General features: G+C 46.2%; 1 protein-coding gene across 2 annotated transcripts in view; it reads left to right on the top strand.

Moving 5' to 3' along the window:
* USP13 (ubiquitin specific peptidase 13) overlaps positions 1-17813 on the top strand; it is a 113239-nt gene that overhangs the window by 63474 nt on the left and 31952 nt on the right. For both annotated transcript variants that reach the window (XM_080654127.1, XM_080654128.1), the window contains 3 exons: positions 8887-9012; positions 10057-10210; positions 12932-13106. In XM_080654127.1, coding sequence (XP_080510253.1) covers positions 8887-9012; positions 10057-10210; positions 12932-13106 — 455 coding nt within the window. The remainder of the gene's footprint in view (positions 1-8886; positions 9013-10056; positions 10211-12931; positions 13107-17813) is intronic.

Here is a 17813-nt window from a genome sequence, read left to right as displayed (position 1 = left end):
TAATTGATAGAGTAATGGAAAGATTTCCACGTACCTACAGGATGAGCCACTGATGCCTCTCTGGGTTCTCTGTTACACACGCCAGAGGGCGCCACTCGAACCCTGTCTGTTAGAGTGCTATCCTTAGAGTCCAGCAGTGTGCAGTGTATGCGGCTGCAGATGTCCTGGATGGAATGCATGCCCCACTTCCCAGCACCTGCTCTGCCCTCAGAGTGCCCTGTTTTGACTTAGTGGGCAGGTCCTTCCAATTCTGCTTCTCAAGTGTTTGACCTCTGTGCTCTCATCTTACATCCGTCATCCTTAACTGATGCCTGCAGACTGAAGTAAGAATTGAAAGTGAAGCAACCCTTTTTTTAAATTTTTTTGTAATGAAGCCAGTTAGTTGGGGAAATGGAGCCAATGGAAGGGAGATTATACAGGGAACATATGAACCTACAGAGGCAGTGTTTAGGGGTGGGGAGAAGGAAGTAGGTCATGAGGAGGGTTGAGAGGGGTGTAGACATTTGGAATGGCTAGGCCAGGAGATCAGAGTGTTGTGGGGCAGGAAGACAAGTTCTCCACTTGCACTGCCATCCGGCCTTGCAAGATAATGAGTTCCTTATTCACCCGAGACGAGAAGATCCGCATCTGGAATGCAGCTGAGGAGATGGTTTGGGTGTAGGGCCGGGGTAGCAGGTATCCATGCTTCCACCTTTAAGCCCTTGTGGAATTTTGAAGAGGTGATGGTGAAAAACTTGGTTCAGAATTTTGTTTTGATCACATTTATCCTGGGTTTCACCCAGGCAGTCTCCTGAGCCACTCTTGGGGGCCAGGGTCCACCCTCCTAGTGGAGGAGGAGACTTGATCGGGATTTGGGAGCCTGGCTTCTTCTGCTGGCCTGTGAGGGGCCAAGGGACCATGGCAAGTCACGGGAGCTTCCAGGCTCAGCCATCTAATGCAGAATTAAATAAAATTTGTTTTTTGTTTTGTTTTTTGTTAATCCTCACTCAAGGATTTTTTTTCATTGATTTTTTTGTTTTGTTTTATTTTTAAATATATTTTTATTGATTTCAGAGAGGAGAGGAGAGGAGAGGAGAGGAGAGGAGAGGGAGAGAGAGATAGGAACATCAATCATGAAAAAGAATCATTCATTGTATACCTCCTGCACGCCCCCTACTGGGGATTGAGCCTACAACCTGGGCATGTGCCCTGATTAGAATCGAACTGTGACCTTATGGTTCATAGGCTGACGCTCAACCATGAGCTCCACCGACTAGGCTTCATTGATTTTTAGAGAGCGTGGAAGGGATGGAGGGATGGGGAGAGAGAGAAACATAGATGTGAGAAAGACACATCCGATTGGTTTTCTCCCGCACACACCTGGACTGGGGCTGGAGATTGAACCTGCAACCAAGGTACATGCCCTTGACCAGGAATTGAATTGGAAACCCTTTGGTGTGTGGGCCAACACCCTATCCACTGAGCCACACCAGCCAGGGCTAACATTTGTTTTTGTTAATAGCACAGAGTCCTTTTGCATTAGGAAAAAAAGTAGTTCTTATGTGAGTAAGGCACATTATTGACTCAGCTGATGAACAATGACTGGTTGGGGCCCTTGTCCAATCCCTGCCATTGGATTTGGTGACTATTGTGCAGTGGGTCTGTGATCTCCAGGGGTCCAAGGATGGCAGGTGGGAACCCCTTCTCTGTCCAGCTCAAGGGGTGGAACCTGGCAGCCTTAGGGCCATTTATGTCCTGCAGGTGTGTTTTGCTTGGCCCACTCATACATATCTGAACTTCCAGCTTTTCTTGCACACTCAGGACCTCTGGCAATTCCAGTTCTGAAGGCAGTTGGCTGGAGCAGAGTAGCCGCCCTCCTTTCGCACAGTCCCCAGCTGGCTCCAGGCCTTCTGTGACCATCTCCTGGCCGATGGGCTAGGTGTGTGGGTGTATAAATGGTTTGCAAAAGCCTTTCCCTGCTCGGAGGTGCCATGATCAATAGGGCCCCTTTATAAGCTTGAATTGACCGGGTGATTTTCCTTGAGGTCCTGAAGGTATCACTGTTAAGCTTAAACAGGCCGTGGAGGGATTTACCTTCTGGGGCATCAGGATTTTCACTGCAATTGTTTTCAGAGAAATCAAATTGTGAGAGTCTTTCTTCTCTCAGGCATCAGGAGCCCTTTGGTCTTGTCCCAGGCCCTTGTGTTTGTGACTTGTAGATGAGTCTGAAATGCCCCAAGAGAGGAAAGAAGTTGTGCTGAAGTGGGGAAGAGGACAGATTGCGAGAGGAATGTGTGCTGGAGGGGAGAGAGCGGGAAGGGGTCAGAGCCATGTGGCGGGAATGCCTTTTCACAGGGCTACCACCACCAGTGGTGCGAATACTAACGTTGTGAGTACCAATGAAAGGCCAGGCTCTTCCTGTACATTCACGGAGGCTCAGAAACCTTTCTTAAAGTTACCAAGCCAGTGAGTGGGAGGGCTGGGCTTTCCACCCGGCAGTCTGGCCCCCGAGTCTGTGTGTGTGACCACTGCATTAGCCTGCGTGCCTAACAGCTGTTCCCGTACTTGTTTCAGCCACTTAAGCCTCCGTGTGTAGATGGTGGTGGGTGGATGACAAAGGGGATGCTTAATGTTTGCAGAATCACCAGGTAGCCCAGTCACTTGGATTTCCCACCTCTGTCTTACATCTTGGGTCATTTATAGAATATATACTTTCTGGTATTAAACTGGTCTGCTGCAGGCCAAGGTGAAATCTAGTTTTTATATGTGCATGCTTAATACACTTTTTCATCTGTACAAAGGTTTGCAGTGTTTGTTTTGGGTACTGCCTTTTTTACTTACATTTTTGAGTTAATTTTAAAAATTAACTTGTGTCTGTGATAGATAACACCTCCTACCAAAGGATACCTTTTCTTCTTAAAAAAGGTGTTTTTTTTGTGCATTCTAAGACAGTGCTTTCACACATTTTAGTGCTGGATAATCTAATTTGTTTCTCCTTTAAAGATAACATGTTTTAGACAATTCTGCATTCTAAACAAACTTCGTTTCTTAAGGGGCAGTTCATTTGATGTCCCATCTAAATAATCCTTGAAACATAGTTGCTGGTCTCAGTTTTTGATAAACATGAGATAACCAGTGTTCTACTTGGAGGTGATGTAATTTTAGCCACAAACTAAGAGCTTTGTTTTTACTAACCTCCGTTTTCCTGGGTTGGGCAAATGTAACATTTTCAACTCACCATCTGAAATATGAAAAATAGCTAGGGGGATGCCCTCTGTTCCTTTAGCTTAGGAGATTTGGGAGTTGGATCTGGGTTGGGAACTACTGGTCCAGGGTTTAAGTGTAAAAGTTTGAATCCACAGATGGCATGCACTTGTGTATTGGGGACAGGCTGAGATGGGCCTATTTTTGTTTCATTCCTGTGGTCTTACAACGTATATCTCTGAACAGGCGTTGCTTTAATGTGATATAAAGCCTCAGCTGCGCTGCCTGCCTATTGAGTAAAGCATTAGGCTCGAGAATATGAGTGGACAGCGTCCAGCTGCCTTCGTGTGCAGTGTGCATCAGAAAGTCCTGCGTAAGCATTGGGGAAACATTCTGAACACCATAGTCCTCGCTGTAATTTTAGCTCCTCTGTTTCCCAATTGCTGACGGAGAAAGTAAGTACAGTATCCTACAAGTACAGCAGGTTCCTTAGGTGGTTGCTGTTTTGGAGGGTCCCTGGGGCTCCCTCTTATACAGTTAGTTGTCAGGACAAACCTTTCCTTTAGGTGTCCGAGGCTGGCTCACAGTGAGGGTGTGCGCAGGTCTGACTCCTGATCAGTTCTGGTCTCTCCCTCTTATCTGGTGCAGGGATAGGTCCACAGGGGGACACTCGGGTGATGTCACCAACCCACTGCCAACCAGGAAACGTTATTTTACTTAGGTATTTGGTTCTTATTTTGGCTTTTAGTTTCTCTTTAGAAAGAAACCTCCTTATCCAGAGCCTGACCTTGAAAAAAGTTTATTTGAATTTGCAAAAACACACAGAAGTAGAGAGTGAAGATAACACTTCTCTGTGTACCGTTAGGTAACTTCAGCAATCACCATTCTGCCAGTCTGGTTTCATCAACCCCACTAAACTTAACTTTTTCCTCCCCCTTTCCCTCTCCTTTTCCAAAGCATTTTAACACAAAATCCAATCATCCTCCTTTTCATCTGTAAATATTCAGTATGCAGCTATAATTAGAATACTTTCTTTTTTTCTTAAACATACATATCAGGTTAAAATTTTAACGTGTTAGAAGCACATCTGGATTTTTCCCTGCAGTATCAAAGACATCTCTTTTAAGTCCCCCTTCTCTTTCTGCATGCTATTGATTTGCTGAAGGAGCTGGATCGCTTGCCAGGATTCCTCTAGGGATTGCTTCCTTGAGCTATTGTGTAGCTTGTGTTTCTTATAAGCTGGACGTTTAATTAGATTCAGGCTCAACTTTTTTACTGACTTTCTAATATACAAGATATGAAGTGAACACAGTAATTTGGAGGCTGGGGACCTGTGAGATCTCCCTTCTGAAATTAAAGATATCACAGGGTGGGGTGTGGTGCAGGGGGACAGGGCTGGCTAATCTTCAAGGCATTCAGTGTGGAGTAGCTGAGTTTGAGCTAAAATGCTCAAACTCAGCCGTGAGAGCCAGGAGCTGGTCTGCAGGGTGACGTGGAGAGGGAGAGGTACCATTTCTCTGGCTAGGACGCTTTTTCAAATAGCTCCTCAGTGATCCGCAGTTCTCAAGCTACCCACTTGTCCATTGAACAGAGGATTAAGAAAGGTCAGTCGAGGGAAAAGAAATGAAATGGGCACAGAAAGTAGAAGCGTGGGAGGGGAATGAATGAGGCTGGACCTCAGTTCATTCTGAGTGTCTGGGGTTTCCCGGACTTCTCACCAGGGTGTCTGTTGAAATGTCTCCTCCTAGCTGTATGACCCTCTGGTGGTACCAAGCAGCAGGCAGCCTTTCAGAATTCACTGACTTGTTGAACTTCCTAAAGCAGCTGCTTTCGGGTGGACTGGCGGCCACATGAGGCATGAAGCACTCCATCAGGAGAAGGAGTGAGTGCACGCTCCTGTGAGCACCCAAACGGGGACGCACAATGCAAAAGCTTCATTCACAGTGGAGCCTGCACACTGCTGGGCGTGGGGAGGTGATTGCTGGATGGCCTGGGATGTTGGCCCCAGCCGTGCGTGGGCTTGAAGAGGGATTACCCAGAGTCAGATACATATTGTGCTGTTGTTTCCACCGGTAAGATGGACTCTGGATCATCAGAGATGAGAACTAGTCACTTGTATGCATGAAGTGGTATTAGGACACCTGAGACAGAGAGACAGAGAGACACGAAGAGACTGACTTTTCTAGTGGTGATCCTGAGCCAGTTACTTAACACCTCTTTGCCTCAGTTTCCTCACCTGTCAAGTGGAAAAAATAATACTAATATTAATCACCTTATGAAGTTGGGTGAATGAAGCAAGATACACATACATAGTGCTCAGCACTATGCCTGGACCTGGTAAGTATTCATCCAAGTACCTGAAACAGTGTCTGACATTTTATAGCACGCAGTAAATTTCTATTGAATGAATGAATGTTAGCCATTATGCATAAAGATAAGGATTATTTCTGCATGCTTGTGTTGGCTGATACTATGGAGAACTACATCAGCATAGTGAGTGAGGAAGGTTACAACTGCCATATAGTTTTTAGGAGGTGCTTATACAGGTAGTAAAACTAATTATCAGGTATAAATTGGTCTTCACATATCACTGGAGGCACATCCAAAGCCATGTGTGTAAGCCGGTCATTTAAGTACAGGTTCCAGCTCCTCAGAATTCTCTGATGGCTGCTGTTTCAGGTCCCTGCAGTGTCTTTCCCATTCATTATAGATCTGTGTGTTGTCTGTCAGCTCTTGGAGCGCAGAATCCCCAATAGTGCTCTGCAGGAAGGTGCTCAGTAAATACTGGATGACTAGATCAGATTCAGTTTTGCAAGACAGGAAACCCACTTGAGTTTTATTAGAAACACTAGAGGCCTGGTGCATGAAAATTCATGCACTGGAGGGGGCGTCTCTCAGCCTGGCCTGCCCCCTCTCACAGTCCAGGAGCCCTCACGGGTGGGAGGCGACCCTGCGATCAGGGGAAGGCGATGCCCCCATTACACCTTTGCTGCTGCCACTGCTGGCAGCACAAGCCTCGGCCAGCGCTGGTTACCTGAGCCTCGGGTGGCCCTGGGTGGCTGGGCAGCCACCATCCGAGGTTTGCCTGTGCCTCGGGCCAGCCCTGGGTGGCTGGGGGGCTGAGGGGACTGGGGGACTCTGGTGGCAGGCATGTGGCAAGGCCGGCGGGGCTGAGGGGACTGGGTGCTGCCATCTTGTGGCTGTGGGCACCACCATCTTTGAGGGCATGGCAGCCAATTAGCATATTCCCTCCTTATTGGCTGTGGGTGCTGCCATCTTTGAGGGCGGGGCAGTCAATTAGCATATTCTCTCCTTATTGGCTGTGGGCGCTGTCATCTCTGAGGGTGGGGCAGTCTATTAGCATATTCCCTCCTTATTGGCTGTGGGTGCCGCCATCTTTGCGTTGGTGTGAGGGTCAATTAGCATATTCCTTCTTTATTAGATAGGATTGCTTAGAACATGCACATTAGAGATATTTCATATGTAGATCCCACTCCTTGGCTGATGGCTATGGGAGTTTTTCCATCACCCGTTGCATCTGACTGTGTGACTGTGTACACCCGTCATGGTCTCCAGACCCCAGGCATTGACTGGGGGTCCAGGAGATCTCAAAGAAGTGTGGACATGGCCTCCGCCTGTCAGATTGCAGTCAGATGGGCCAGAGCAGGCTGAAAGTGAAAGGAAATGGGGGCTTTGTGCCCTGAGCCCCTTGATGGCCCACGTGGCAAGGTCTCTGGATTTCAGAGGAGGAGATGTGGCCTGGAGGCTGAGCACGTGGTAGTTTTGAGAAGTGGATAGACCACAGCCACACGTTTGCAGAAAGCTCATGCATTACTTCTTTGGTTTGATGGACAAGGTGAGGTTTGTGTCCCTGAGACCTACTATGTGCTACAGCTACCACTCCCTGTTTGCTACAGAGAGCCTGGACCTGCATCAGAACTGGGAGTTCATCCTGGTTCTGCCCTTTGTTAGCTGGGTGATAATCTGGTTGTAAGATCACTTTCATGGAAAGGACTACCTGGCATGTCGCTGCCAGTCTCAGTTTCCCTAGCTATAAAATGGGGATAACGGTTGTACCTCCTTCGTAGGGTTATTGTACTGAATGAGGTGACATGTAGCCCCATTATTAGATGGGCTGAACTTGGAGGGGACTCAGGAAATGGCATTTCATGAGCCCACCTCTGTCCTCAAGGCGAAGTGGACTCTCCCCACTTTGCCTCTTCAGAGTGGCTCAGGCAGATTGCCTGGATTTCCCGTGATTTCCTGCACATCACCAGCATTATACAGTCCACTTTGCATCAAAGTCAGTTTAAAGCTTCTCTCCCCCCACCACCCACTCAGGGGTCTCAGAAATCAGCGTGCAGCAGGGTCAGCATTGGCACCCTCTGGCATTTTTTGTTAAATTGTTTGAAGTATTACATACGTCTCCTTTTCTCCCCCAATTGCCGCCCCCCCCGCCACTCCCACCCACCAGGACAAGCCCCCACAGCCCCAGTATCCGTGTCCATTGGTTATGCTAATATGCATGCATACAAGTCCTTTGGTTGATCTCTTACCCCACCCTCCGCCCCCTCCACCGCCTTCTCTCTGAGTTTGGACGGTCTGATCAGTGTTTCTTAGTCTCCGGATCTATTTTTGTTCATCAGTTTATGTTGTTTGTTATATCCCACATGTGAGCGAGATCATGTGACCCTCTGGCATTTTTGTCCTTGCTCCCCCTCTGTGCTTCCTGCCTCTTCCTCTGGCCCCTCAGAGCCAGGATAAGGGCTGGGGAGATGAGCGGAGAGGAAGGGCCTCTCGCAGAGCTGGTGTGCGTGGCTCCCTCTGGCTGCTTGTGACTCCTGTCATGGCCGGCCTTTGTGTGGGGCACATTAGTCATCCTTTAGAGATGCCTCCCCTCTCCCCTCAGGGACCTCCATGAGGACCTTCCCTGATGCCCTGGCCAGCTGACCCTGTAACCCCCCACCGCCTCCTGCCCCGAGGCTTTTTGGCCAGCCGGCCTCCCGTCATCTTGTGCAGTGTCCTTTCCCGAGGAGCCTGGCTGCCTTCTGTGCTGTCCTTTCAGCCCCTGGGGAAGTTCAGGCATCCTTGCCCTGCCAAGTTGTCCCAGCCCCTCCCTCTCCTCTCTGCCATCCTGGCAGCTGCAGCCAGGTCCTTCTGCTCCCCTAGGTGAGGGGCACCCTCCTGGCAGCTCCCTGCGCTCCTCTCCAGAAACAGCCCGGGCAGCCCTGCAGGGTCACAGGGCGCAGTGCCATTTCCTTTCCTTGCAGGCGCCCCAGTCTCTACCAGGGGTTCTCTCATATTCCCTCGTGGGGAGCGAAGAAGATGCCGCAGCGCTTTCCTCCCTAACGCATCCCTAGCCTGCTCTGCAGTGGGCTGGAACGACAGTTTGGCCACCAGGTAGCCGGTCCTGGGAGGATGGGCCCGGTGCCTCCTCTTTTACGAGTAGAAAGTGGGATATTCATCATGTCTTCAGTTTGCACTCAGCAGGAAGGGTCCCATCCTGTTCTCATATCAGGTCTGGAGTGCAGGGCCTGGTATGTACCAAACATCCCCTTGCACGGGGCGTGCTCGTGGAGCTTCTGTGGGCTTCCGTTTTCTCACCTGCAAACGAGGGTGTATGCTAATCCCCACTCTGCCTGCCACTTAGTGCTGTTACTGTGTGTACAAATATTGTGAGCTGGATTTTTTTATGTATTGTAGCCTCAGCAGAATGGGATCTCGCCACGCATGTTTAAGGCCTTTGTAAGCAAGAGTCATCCAGAATTCTCCTCCAACAGACAGCAGGATGCCCAGGAATTCTTCCTGCACCTGGTGAATCTGGTAGAGGTGAGTAAGCCATCTTCAAAAACGCACAGCAGGGCTGTAAGAAGTGTGCCTCGTTCCCTCACCTAAATCTCTCACTGCCCAGGCTCCACCAGCCACTGGATGGGATAGCTCCTCATGTCCGTTTCCTAGGCGCTGGTGGATCTGCTGTTCTCCTTTAACTTGTACGTGTTGTAGGAGTGTTTGTCAGTTATTTCACTCACCGTTCTTTTTCCTTTCTTGGTGACGAAGCTTCTTGAGAGTTCTGTGTGGTATTTGCTGTCCTCCTGCCACCACTCAGAGATGGCCAAACTTTGCTCACAGCAGAGTTGAGTCACATCAAATGCTGCAATTTTCAAAAGTCGCTAAGAATTCATGATTAAAGGCTTCCCCCCCCCCCCTGTTAAAAACAACTCCCCCTCCCCCCGATTACAAATGTGTTCTTTATGGAAAATACAGAAAGGCACAAAGGAGAATATCAAAATAAAAAAATCACCCGTAATAGCAGCCCCTACCGACAGCCAGTGTTAACATTTGGGTGTCTGACCCACCAGGCATTTTCCAGGTGCATTTAGAAATGTGCTGTTTCTAAGCAACGTTTTCTGCTTAACCTGCTGTGAACGCTTTGCCATCTCATTCATATTTGAATTTAGCATGATTTCTTTTTTATTTGTATATAATTTACACGAATGCATGTGTTAATGATATACACGGCCTTGGCTTTCCCAGGGCGGTCCTTTAGTTTTACCCCTTTCTCTTTAGTTTGGCTCCCTCATTCCCTTTCTTCTAACTCCGTCCAGGTCAGTCCCTCTCCCAAGACTTTGAATTGCTGCCTACTATTAATTCACAGGAGAAGTCATACTTTATTAAGCCAGTCCCCCATTTGGGGACTTCCTATAAACACCAGTGTTTTGCTTTTAAAGCACTCTGGTGAAATGGCACGTCCCAGAGGGATTGTTTCGTAGCATCGTTTGATGTTTACATCAGAGCTATATTTGATTTCATGCTAATTTTTATTTATGGCTTAATATTCACAAATTCACTAATCTGCTGTAATCTAACCTTCAGAGGAACCGCATTGGCTCAGAAAATCCCAGTGATGTTTTCCGGTTTTTGGTGGAAGAACGCATTCAGTGCTGTCAGACCCGAAAAGTCCGGTACACGGAGAGGGTGGATTACCTGATGCAGTTACCTGTGGCCATGGAGGCAGCAACCAACAAAGGTAATGGCTCCCGAGGGGGACATTAGCAGTGGGCTTCTTCCGGTGCGAGAAGCCTGGAAGCAGAGGTCGTAGGCGTTAGTCGCCACACAGTTCTGCTGGGCGGAGACCCGGCCCAGCTGGCCTGGTTTGCATGTCTCTTTCCATCTTTTCCTCGGTCGCCACGTAATTGCCTTTCAGAGAATCAAATGCACCACAGATTTCTGTGGAGGGCTATGGATGGAACTTATTTCAGTGCCTATAAATTTGACCAGCTGGTTGGCTTGGAGACTGCTTCATTCTGGGGAAGGTATTTGTAAGTATACATGTGGAAAAGCCTTTAATGGTTTGATCACTCATAAGCTGTGCTATGAAGTCTGAGGGAAATGATCAGAACTGCATTTTTTTTAAAAAAAATCTTTATTGTTGAAAGTATTACACATGCCCTCTTCCCCTGCCCCATTGGCCCCCTCCAGCCCGCCTCCGTCCCCCTGTTGTCTGTGTCCGTGGGTTATGCATATATGCATACAAGGTCTTTGGTTGATTACCTCCCCGCCTCCCTTCCCTCCAAGATGCCACACTCTAGAACTGCATTTTTTGATATGAGACATTCAAGCAGCAGCCTCTTGATATAGTCTCTTGATATAATCCAGCTTTAGCATCCAAGTTTTCTGGTGCCTCTTATAGATGATGAAGTGTTACAGGCACCAGGCCCATTGGAGGGGCCTCCAGGCTTTGGAGGCAGGAAGAAGGCGGAGATATTGCTGCCAGGATGGGGTCTGAGGGGCAGGTTCTCCCCAAGCAGAACAGACACATGATATTACTTAGAATCTGGTTCTCCCCAAGCAGAACAGACACATGATATTACTTAGAATTAACTTATTAGAAGCAGAAAAAGGCAAAATATGTGCTAGGTTGCTTCTCTTCTATGAATGGGTCATTTCTGTGAAGTCCAGCAGCTTCATGCATACTCTTTTTTTGGTGTGTGTGTGTGTGTGTGTGTGTGTGTGTGTGTGTGTGTGGTCACTTTATTGTGCTCATTGGAAAGTGATGATTCTGGTGGTTTCAAGGTAAAATGATTTCCATTTTCTATAAGCTCCTGCAGCTTGTGACCCGTTTTTACAGTTTTATCCTTTATAAGGATAGAAATGAGGGTGAGGGCGTTCCGTTTGTTTCCTTTTAGAACTAGGCTTCATTGCTTTCTCCTGCTGACCTCGGGGATACTGACTCACATGTTCTGCTTGGTTCTGTGATCCTGTCTGACTCGCTGTTTATAATTTGTGAGTGGTAATTATTTTGTTCAAAAAGGAGGCTGATCATTTAGCCTCTGGACGTTGAGAACACCAAATGCCAACTAGATATAAGTACATTGTACACTGATGTTAGACTGGGAGATGAATTTTAAAAACATATTCAGGCCCAGGTGCAGTTGCTCAGTGGTTGAGCATCAACCTATGAACCAGGAGGTCACAGTTTGATTCTCGGTCAGGGCACATGCCCAGGTTGTGGGCTCGATCCCCCATCATGCAGGAGGCACCCAATCAATGATTCTCTCTCATCATTGATGTTTCTATCTCTTCTTCCCTCTTACTTGCTCTCTGGAAAAAAAAATAATAGTCAGATGTGTTTAAGAAAACACCTAAGTACATACACTGTGGCCAGATTATTCTGATTTCTGAACGCCTAATAATCTGGCCACTCAGTGTATATCCTATATAATAAAAGGCTAATATGCAAATTGTCCCCTTGACCAGGAGTTCAACCAGCAGGCAGGCCGGCCAACCGCCTATGTCCCCTCCCTCTGGCCAGCCTGGCCGGACCCTACCCATGCACGAATTCATGCACCGGGCCTCTAATATATATATATATATATATATATATATATATATATAACCACTCAGCAGGGGTAGTATAGAAAGGCCTTCTGGGTTGGTTACTCTACTGTCTGAGGTGTTGAGTAACCAGACCCGGGAGTTGTTTTGGCAATGTCAATACCACAGGCTGTGTGCTGTGGGTAACTGCGGTCCTTATGGCTCTTTTTGCTCCGTGGCCCACACCCTCTGCAGGGGTCCTCAAACTTTTTAAACAGGGGGCCAGTTCACTGTCCCTCAGACCGTTGGAGGGCTGGACTATAGTTTAAAAAAAAACTATGAACGAATTCCTATGTGCACTGCGGGCCCGGGATGAGTCGGCTGCTAAGCAGGACAGGCAGCGGCACCCGGCGGGCCGTATAAATGTCCTCGGTGGGCCACATGTGGCCCGCGGGCCGTAGTTTGCGGACCCCTGCTTTATGGCCTCTAGTCACTGAGAAGGGCCTGGGAAGAGGTGAGCCCTCTAGTTCCCTTCAGTGTGAAATTCTCTGTGTGAAGACTTTGTGATGGGAGGGTGGCACTCGGTTAAACCAGCCTGACCTCTGGACAAATGCCAGACCAGGATCAAGCATCACTTACATCGCACATGTGATCTAAACCTCTCATCTAGGTCAGAGTTCACAGTTCCCTCCTGTTAGTCTCAAAGGGGAACAGGCAAAAAAATATGAATGGCTCGATGCAGCCTGTCATCGCTACTATAAAGACACCCCAAGAACAAGCATTCTGCATGCTTTTCCCATCTGGGAAGGGCAGCAAGTAAGCAACCCTGCCCCCGTCCAGTAGCCTTCAGCGAAGGTTGTCCAAAGGGGGTGTTTTCCATTTTGAGAAGTTAAGAGCGATTGCAAAGACCTTAATTTGCTTGTCTTTTTCTCAGATGAACTGATCGCCTATGAGTTAACGAGAAGGGAAGCAGAAGCAAACAGAAGACCCCTTCCTGAATTGGTTCGTGCCAAGATACCATTTAGTGCCTGCCTCCAGGCCTTTTCTGAACCAGAAAACGTGCATGATTTCTGGAGCAGTGCCCTACAGGCAAAGTCTGCGGGTGTGAAGTAAGTGTGTGTGTGTGTGTGTGTGTGTGTGTGTGTGTGTACATGCCCGCGTGCACATGTGTGTGCTTATTTGGTGGTGGTGAATAGGGAGGCAGCCTTGAGAGGTGGGAACAGGGGTAAGGGAGAGGTGGAGGTAGTAGGGTATTGTATGAGTCAGCGCATGCTTGCTCATGTGTGGTGAGATAGGATTATGATTCACACAACCTTGGATGTTATACACCTCACTTGTATGAGACCTGTCCAATAAAACAGGTATATGCTCTATATATTATGTGCTAGGGAGGGAATGCTTTCTTTTTTGAAAAACAAGGTTGTGGTTTATATTCTATTAAGAATTTAAGAATTTGCTTTTTTTTTTTTTTTTTTTTTTTTTTTTTTTTGGCCAAGAATGTGTAGCCAAGAACCTTCTCCCCCATGGCAAGAGTGATATGAATGAAATTGCAAAAATACTTATGACTATCTCTAATGTTCAAACTCCACTGTGATAGATTTCAATCTATAATTAAATATTGGCTTAAACTTGGTTGACTATGTTTCTACCTGGAGGCCAGGGGTATTGGGGCCCCTCAAAGTGGCTATAAAGGCGCCTGAGTGCGTTCAGATGAGCTGCTCGGGACTTAGGCAGGAGGTGTTCTAGGTCCACATTGTCAGCCTCGTCAGCTACATAAACATTTCTTTCTTCAGTTGACACCTTAGTTAATTTTATACAGTGAAGTCCTTGCTGACACACTTTATATAATTGGAAAAAGAGTTCTTATAGTGGCAAAAATGAGAGGAAATCTGAAAGTCTGGCTCTGGAGTTCCCCTACTTTTAGATTTTCTTTGGTCATTTTTATTCTAGGCTATGTTTGAGCTCTAGTTGATGGGAAGGGGAGTGGAATATGGAAGAGCTACTGTTGGCTGTTTTTATCTCAACCTCAAGTAGCAGTCAAACTTAAATCACGTATTCTCTGTGACAGCCATCTCTCAGGATTTCTGTTTTAGATGATTGACCTCATATAACAAAAATGGGAAAACAGAAAGTATTTATTTCAAAAGCTAAAAAAGGCCATATTAAAAAAATAATTTAAAAAGGGTTCTTCATATCCAAATGAGGATTAATAATAGTTCATTCAGTTATCAATTATCCATTGCAGCATAAGTTTTCATCCTAGGATTACTCTGTTTTGGTGTGTGTGTGTGTGTGTGTGTGTGTGCGTGCATGCGCACGGCCGTACACCTGTCCTTGCAGATAATAATTGGTATGTCAAACATCGGTATTCACTGCATTGCAACTTGGAGACAGCTTTGGGGCAGTTAGATATCTATACATAATAGTAGTGGTAGAAACAATTTCTTTAGTTATTTCCCCCTAGCTTTACTGACATATAATGGACATATTATATTGTGTAAGTTTAAGGTGTACAACACATTGACTTGATTTTTGTTTTTTACTTTAAGTATCGACAAAAGGCTGAAGAGTCCTCAAACAGTTATCCTTTACTCTTTGTGCTTTAATTCTGACTCTATGTGGGAGGTGGAAGTGATCCAGGGCCCGGCAGCCTAGGAAGCCCTCAGCTCAGGTGTGAGCTGCAGAGCGTTCTTCAGAAAAGTGGATTCGAGTCTTAGAAGCACAGGGTGTGATGTACTCCCTGGGCCTGCAGGAAGGAGACTCTGAGCACTTGGAAAAGGCCCATCTTTAAAATGGGCATGGAAGGCATTAGCTTTCCACAGACATGGAGCCTCTGACCTCTGGGCTAGTGGTCACTTCCCAGCTAATATTCTACTCCAGGGCAAAGTCACCGCCCAGTGTCCTCCCACCTCCAATGGAGGAACGATGCTTGCAGACCTGATTTTCTCTTCACATGCTACCAAGACTTAGTTGTAGGCCAAGCATGTCAAACTCGTGGGCCGCAGGCCGCTTGCCTCATTTATTTGGCCCGTGTTAGCCTTTGAGTTTGACCTGCTTGTTGTAGGCAGTGCTAACATCACTATCTAGAAACTCTGAGGAGGGTTTCTGCTTGCTCTAGTCCTATCCAGTAACAGAAGATATTAAACGTGTTTTCCTTTTTCTCCATCTTTTACATATACACATACTCTTATATACATGAAAACAATACTGGATGTATTACAATTATTAATAATCGAAAACTGGTCTTTGTGGGGAAGGAGAAAACAGTGCTGTAGGGTAATACAGCAACTATCTTTTTTATTGCATATTAATCATTCCAGGTCATGTGTTAAGCTCTTCCCATCAATTATATTTAGTCTTTTTAGTACTATTATGAGGTAGGTACCATTATTCTCATTTTACAGATGAAGAAATAAAAGGAGAAGTAATTGGCCAGTAAGTAGTAGACTGGGGACTCATTCAGGTTGATTGAGTTCAAAGTTTAAACTCTTACTTTTCCCGGATTACATAATACTAGAGGTCTGGTGCATGAAATTCGTGCAGGGGAGGTGCATCTCATCCCGGCTTGCACCCTCTCTCAATCCGGGACCCCTCGGGGATGTCCGACTGCCGGTTTAGCCCCGATCCTGCAGGGATCCCTGCAGGGATCAGGCATAAACTGGCAGTTAGACATCCCTCTCACAATTTGGGACCGCTGGCTCCTAACCACTCTCCTGCCTGCCTGCCTGATCACCCCTAACCACTCTGCCTGCCTGCCTGATCACCCCTAACTGCTCACCTGTCTGCCTGATTGCTCCTAACTGCCCCTGCCTCGGCCCCTGCCACAGCGGCTTCATCCGGAAGGATGTCTGGAAGGTCGTTCGGCTGTCCAGTCTAATTAGCATATTATCCTTTTATTATTATAGATAGTGCCCCATCTCCCTCGTCATGCTTGCTTATCCATACAGCCTTATGGTCTTTAAGTAGCCTTGCTTGTTTCTTATTATGCCTTATCATGTTTCCAATATTAGTTTTGGGGAAACCAGTTCAGTGGGTTCCTAAAAGATCCTTTTCTTTTTTCCAGCAATATAGGCTATAACTCAGACACTATCTCTTTATTATGTCAATCTCGGGCCTTGAACTTTTCTTGAGTTAGACCCAGGGTCTGAAAGTCCAGGAAGAGGCAAATGACGTCCAAAGGATCTTGGTAGATCGCGAGTCAGTATAGACCAGATATAAACCCTTCCCTTAAATGGTCCTGAACAGACAGTGTTGGGAAGAATATTAGTGTTTGAAATTTCATTCACTCAGCAAATACTGTCACTCACCTAGTGTGTTCTAGGAAATGAGTTGAATAAGACCTAGCCCTCAAGCAGCTCACAGATTAAGGGTCCATAGGGAGAGTTTTCGCTTGAACTTCATCATTTATGAAGAGACAGGCACGCTGTGGGGCTACAGGACACAAACTTTAGGTAGACAGGTGGCAGTGAATCCCCAGTGTTGAATCTACTGGTCTGTGACTTTGGCCAAGTGACCTCACTCACCTCCTTAAATCCCTGTTTCCTTATCTGTGAACTGGGGATAATAATAGTGCTTTCCTTACAGGGTTAGGGGAGGGCTAAGGTGAAATAAGCCACGTAAAGTGCTTTGCACAGTGCCTGGCCCAGAGTAAATTATGCTGTAATCATCGTTACAGTTATTTTTATCTTTCCCTTTTATTTTTGCCTTAGATTATACAATTTGAGAGTGGTTAAATAATTATCATATTTTTACCATATTTAATGGAAAGGATTGAATTGTTTTTGCTTTCTTTTTTTTTTTTAGTTGTCAGGTTTTTAGTATAGTAGACAATCTTAATTTTGGGGAGAGGGGGCAGCTTTTATTTTCTTAACAAGGTTTACACAATATTTTTGCCTTAATTGTAATTAATGAACAATTGATACATATATTTTTGTGATTTCAGAGAGGAAGGGAGAGAGAAAGAGAGAGAGAGAAACATCAATGATGAGAGAGAATCATTGATCAGCTGCCTCCTGCATGCCCCACACCGGGGATTGAGCCTGCAACCCGGGCATGTGGCCCTGACTGGGAATTGAACTTTAACCTTCTGGTTCATAGATCGACGCTCAACCACTGAGCCATGCTGGCTGTCAACAACTGATATATTTTAAATAATGATAATAGGTTGTCAATAGACAACAGTAACGAGGTTAGACACTGTTCTAAGCATTTTATATGTCTTAGCTCATTTTATTTCCTTATATATATATTTAACCATTACTACATGTGTGATTCAACTTGAGACTTGTGGAGCTTACAAAGATGAATAAAAAATATTTACCCAACAGGGCAAATATAATGTGGACATCATCTAACTGCTTTCTAGTACTCTTAGATGGGTAGTTATTCATAAGAATGTTAAATTATGCTCTGCTCCCCTAACCCTGTCCCCTGTCCATGGTAATACTTACCAGCTGATACTTCACCCAGACACGGACCACAGAGCAACTACAAGAGCCTGGGGGCTCCTCAACCACATTTCGAAAATCGCTGATTTGTTGATGACTTTTGCTTGATTTCACTGTTATACATTTTTCAGATTGGAAGCCAATGTGGTAAGAGAAAAAGGCCTGAGAAGTTACATTTTACATTAGTTGAACATGAGTTTCTTGGTTTTTGGTGCAATTGAGGACTTGGCTATAATTAAGTAAGAATGGTGTTTATTACTGCCTCTCAGAAATAGGAAAACTTAATTAGAGATAATATGTAATTTCTGGAGAGTGAGCCACGGTCATAATAGATTCATTCCTTAGGATGGTTAAGCTCTAGTTTTTTTT

The sequence above is a fragment of the Plecotus auritus genome (genome assembly GCF_963455305.1).
Source record: "Plecotus auritus genome assembly, chromosome: 2".
Classification (NCBI taxonomy): Eukaryota; Metazoa; Chordata; class Mammalia; order Chiroptera; family Vespertilionidae; genus Plecotus; species Plecotus auritus.
This window is presented reverse-complemented; position numbering and strand designations above follow the sequence as displayed.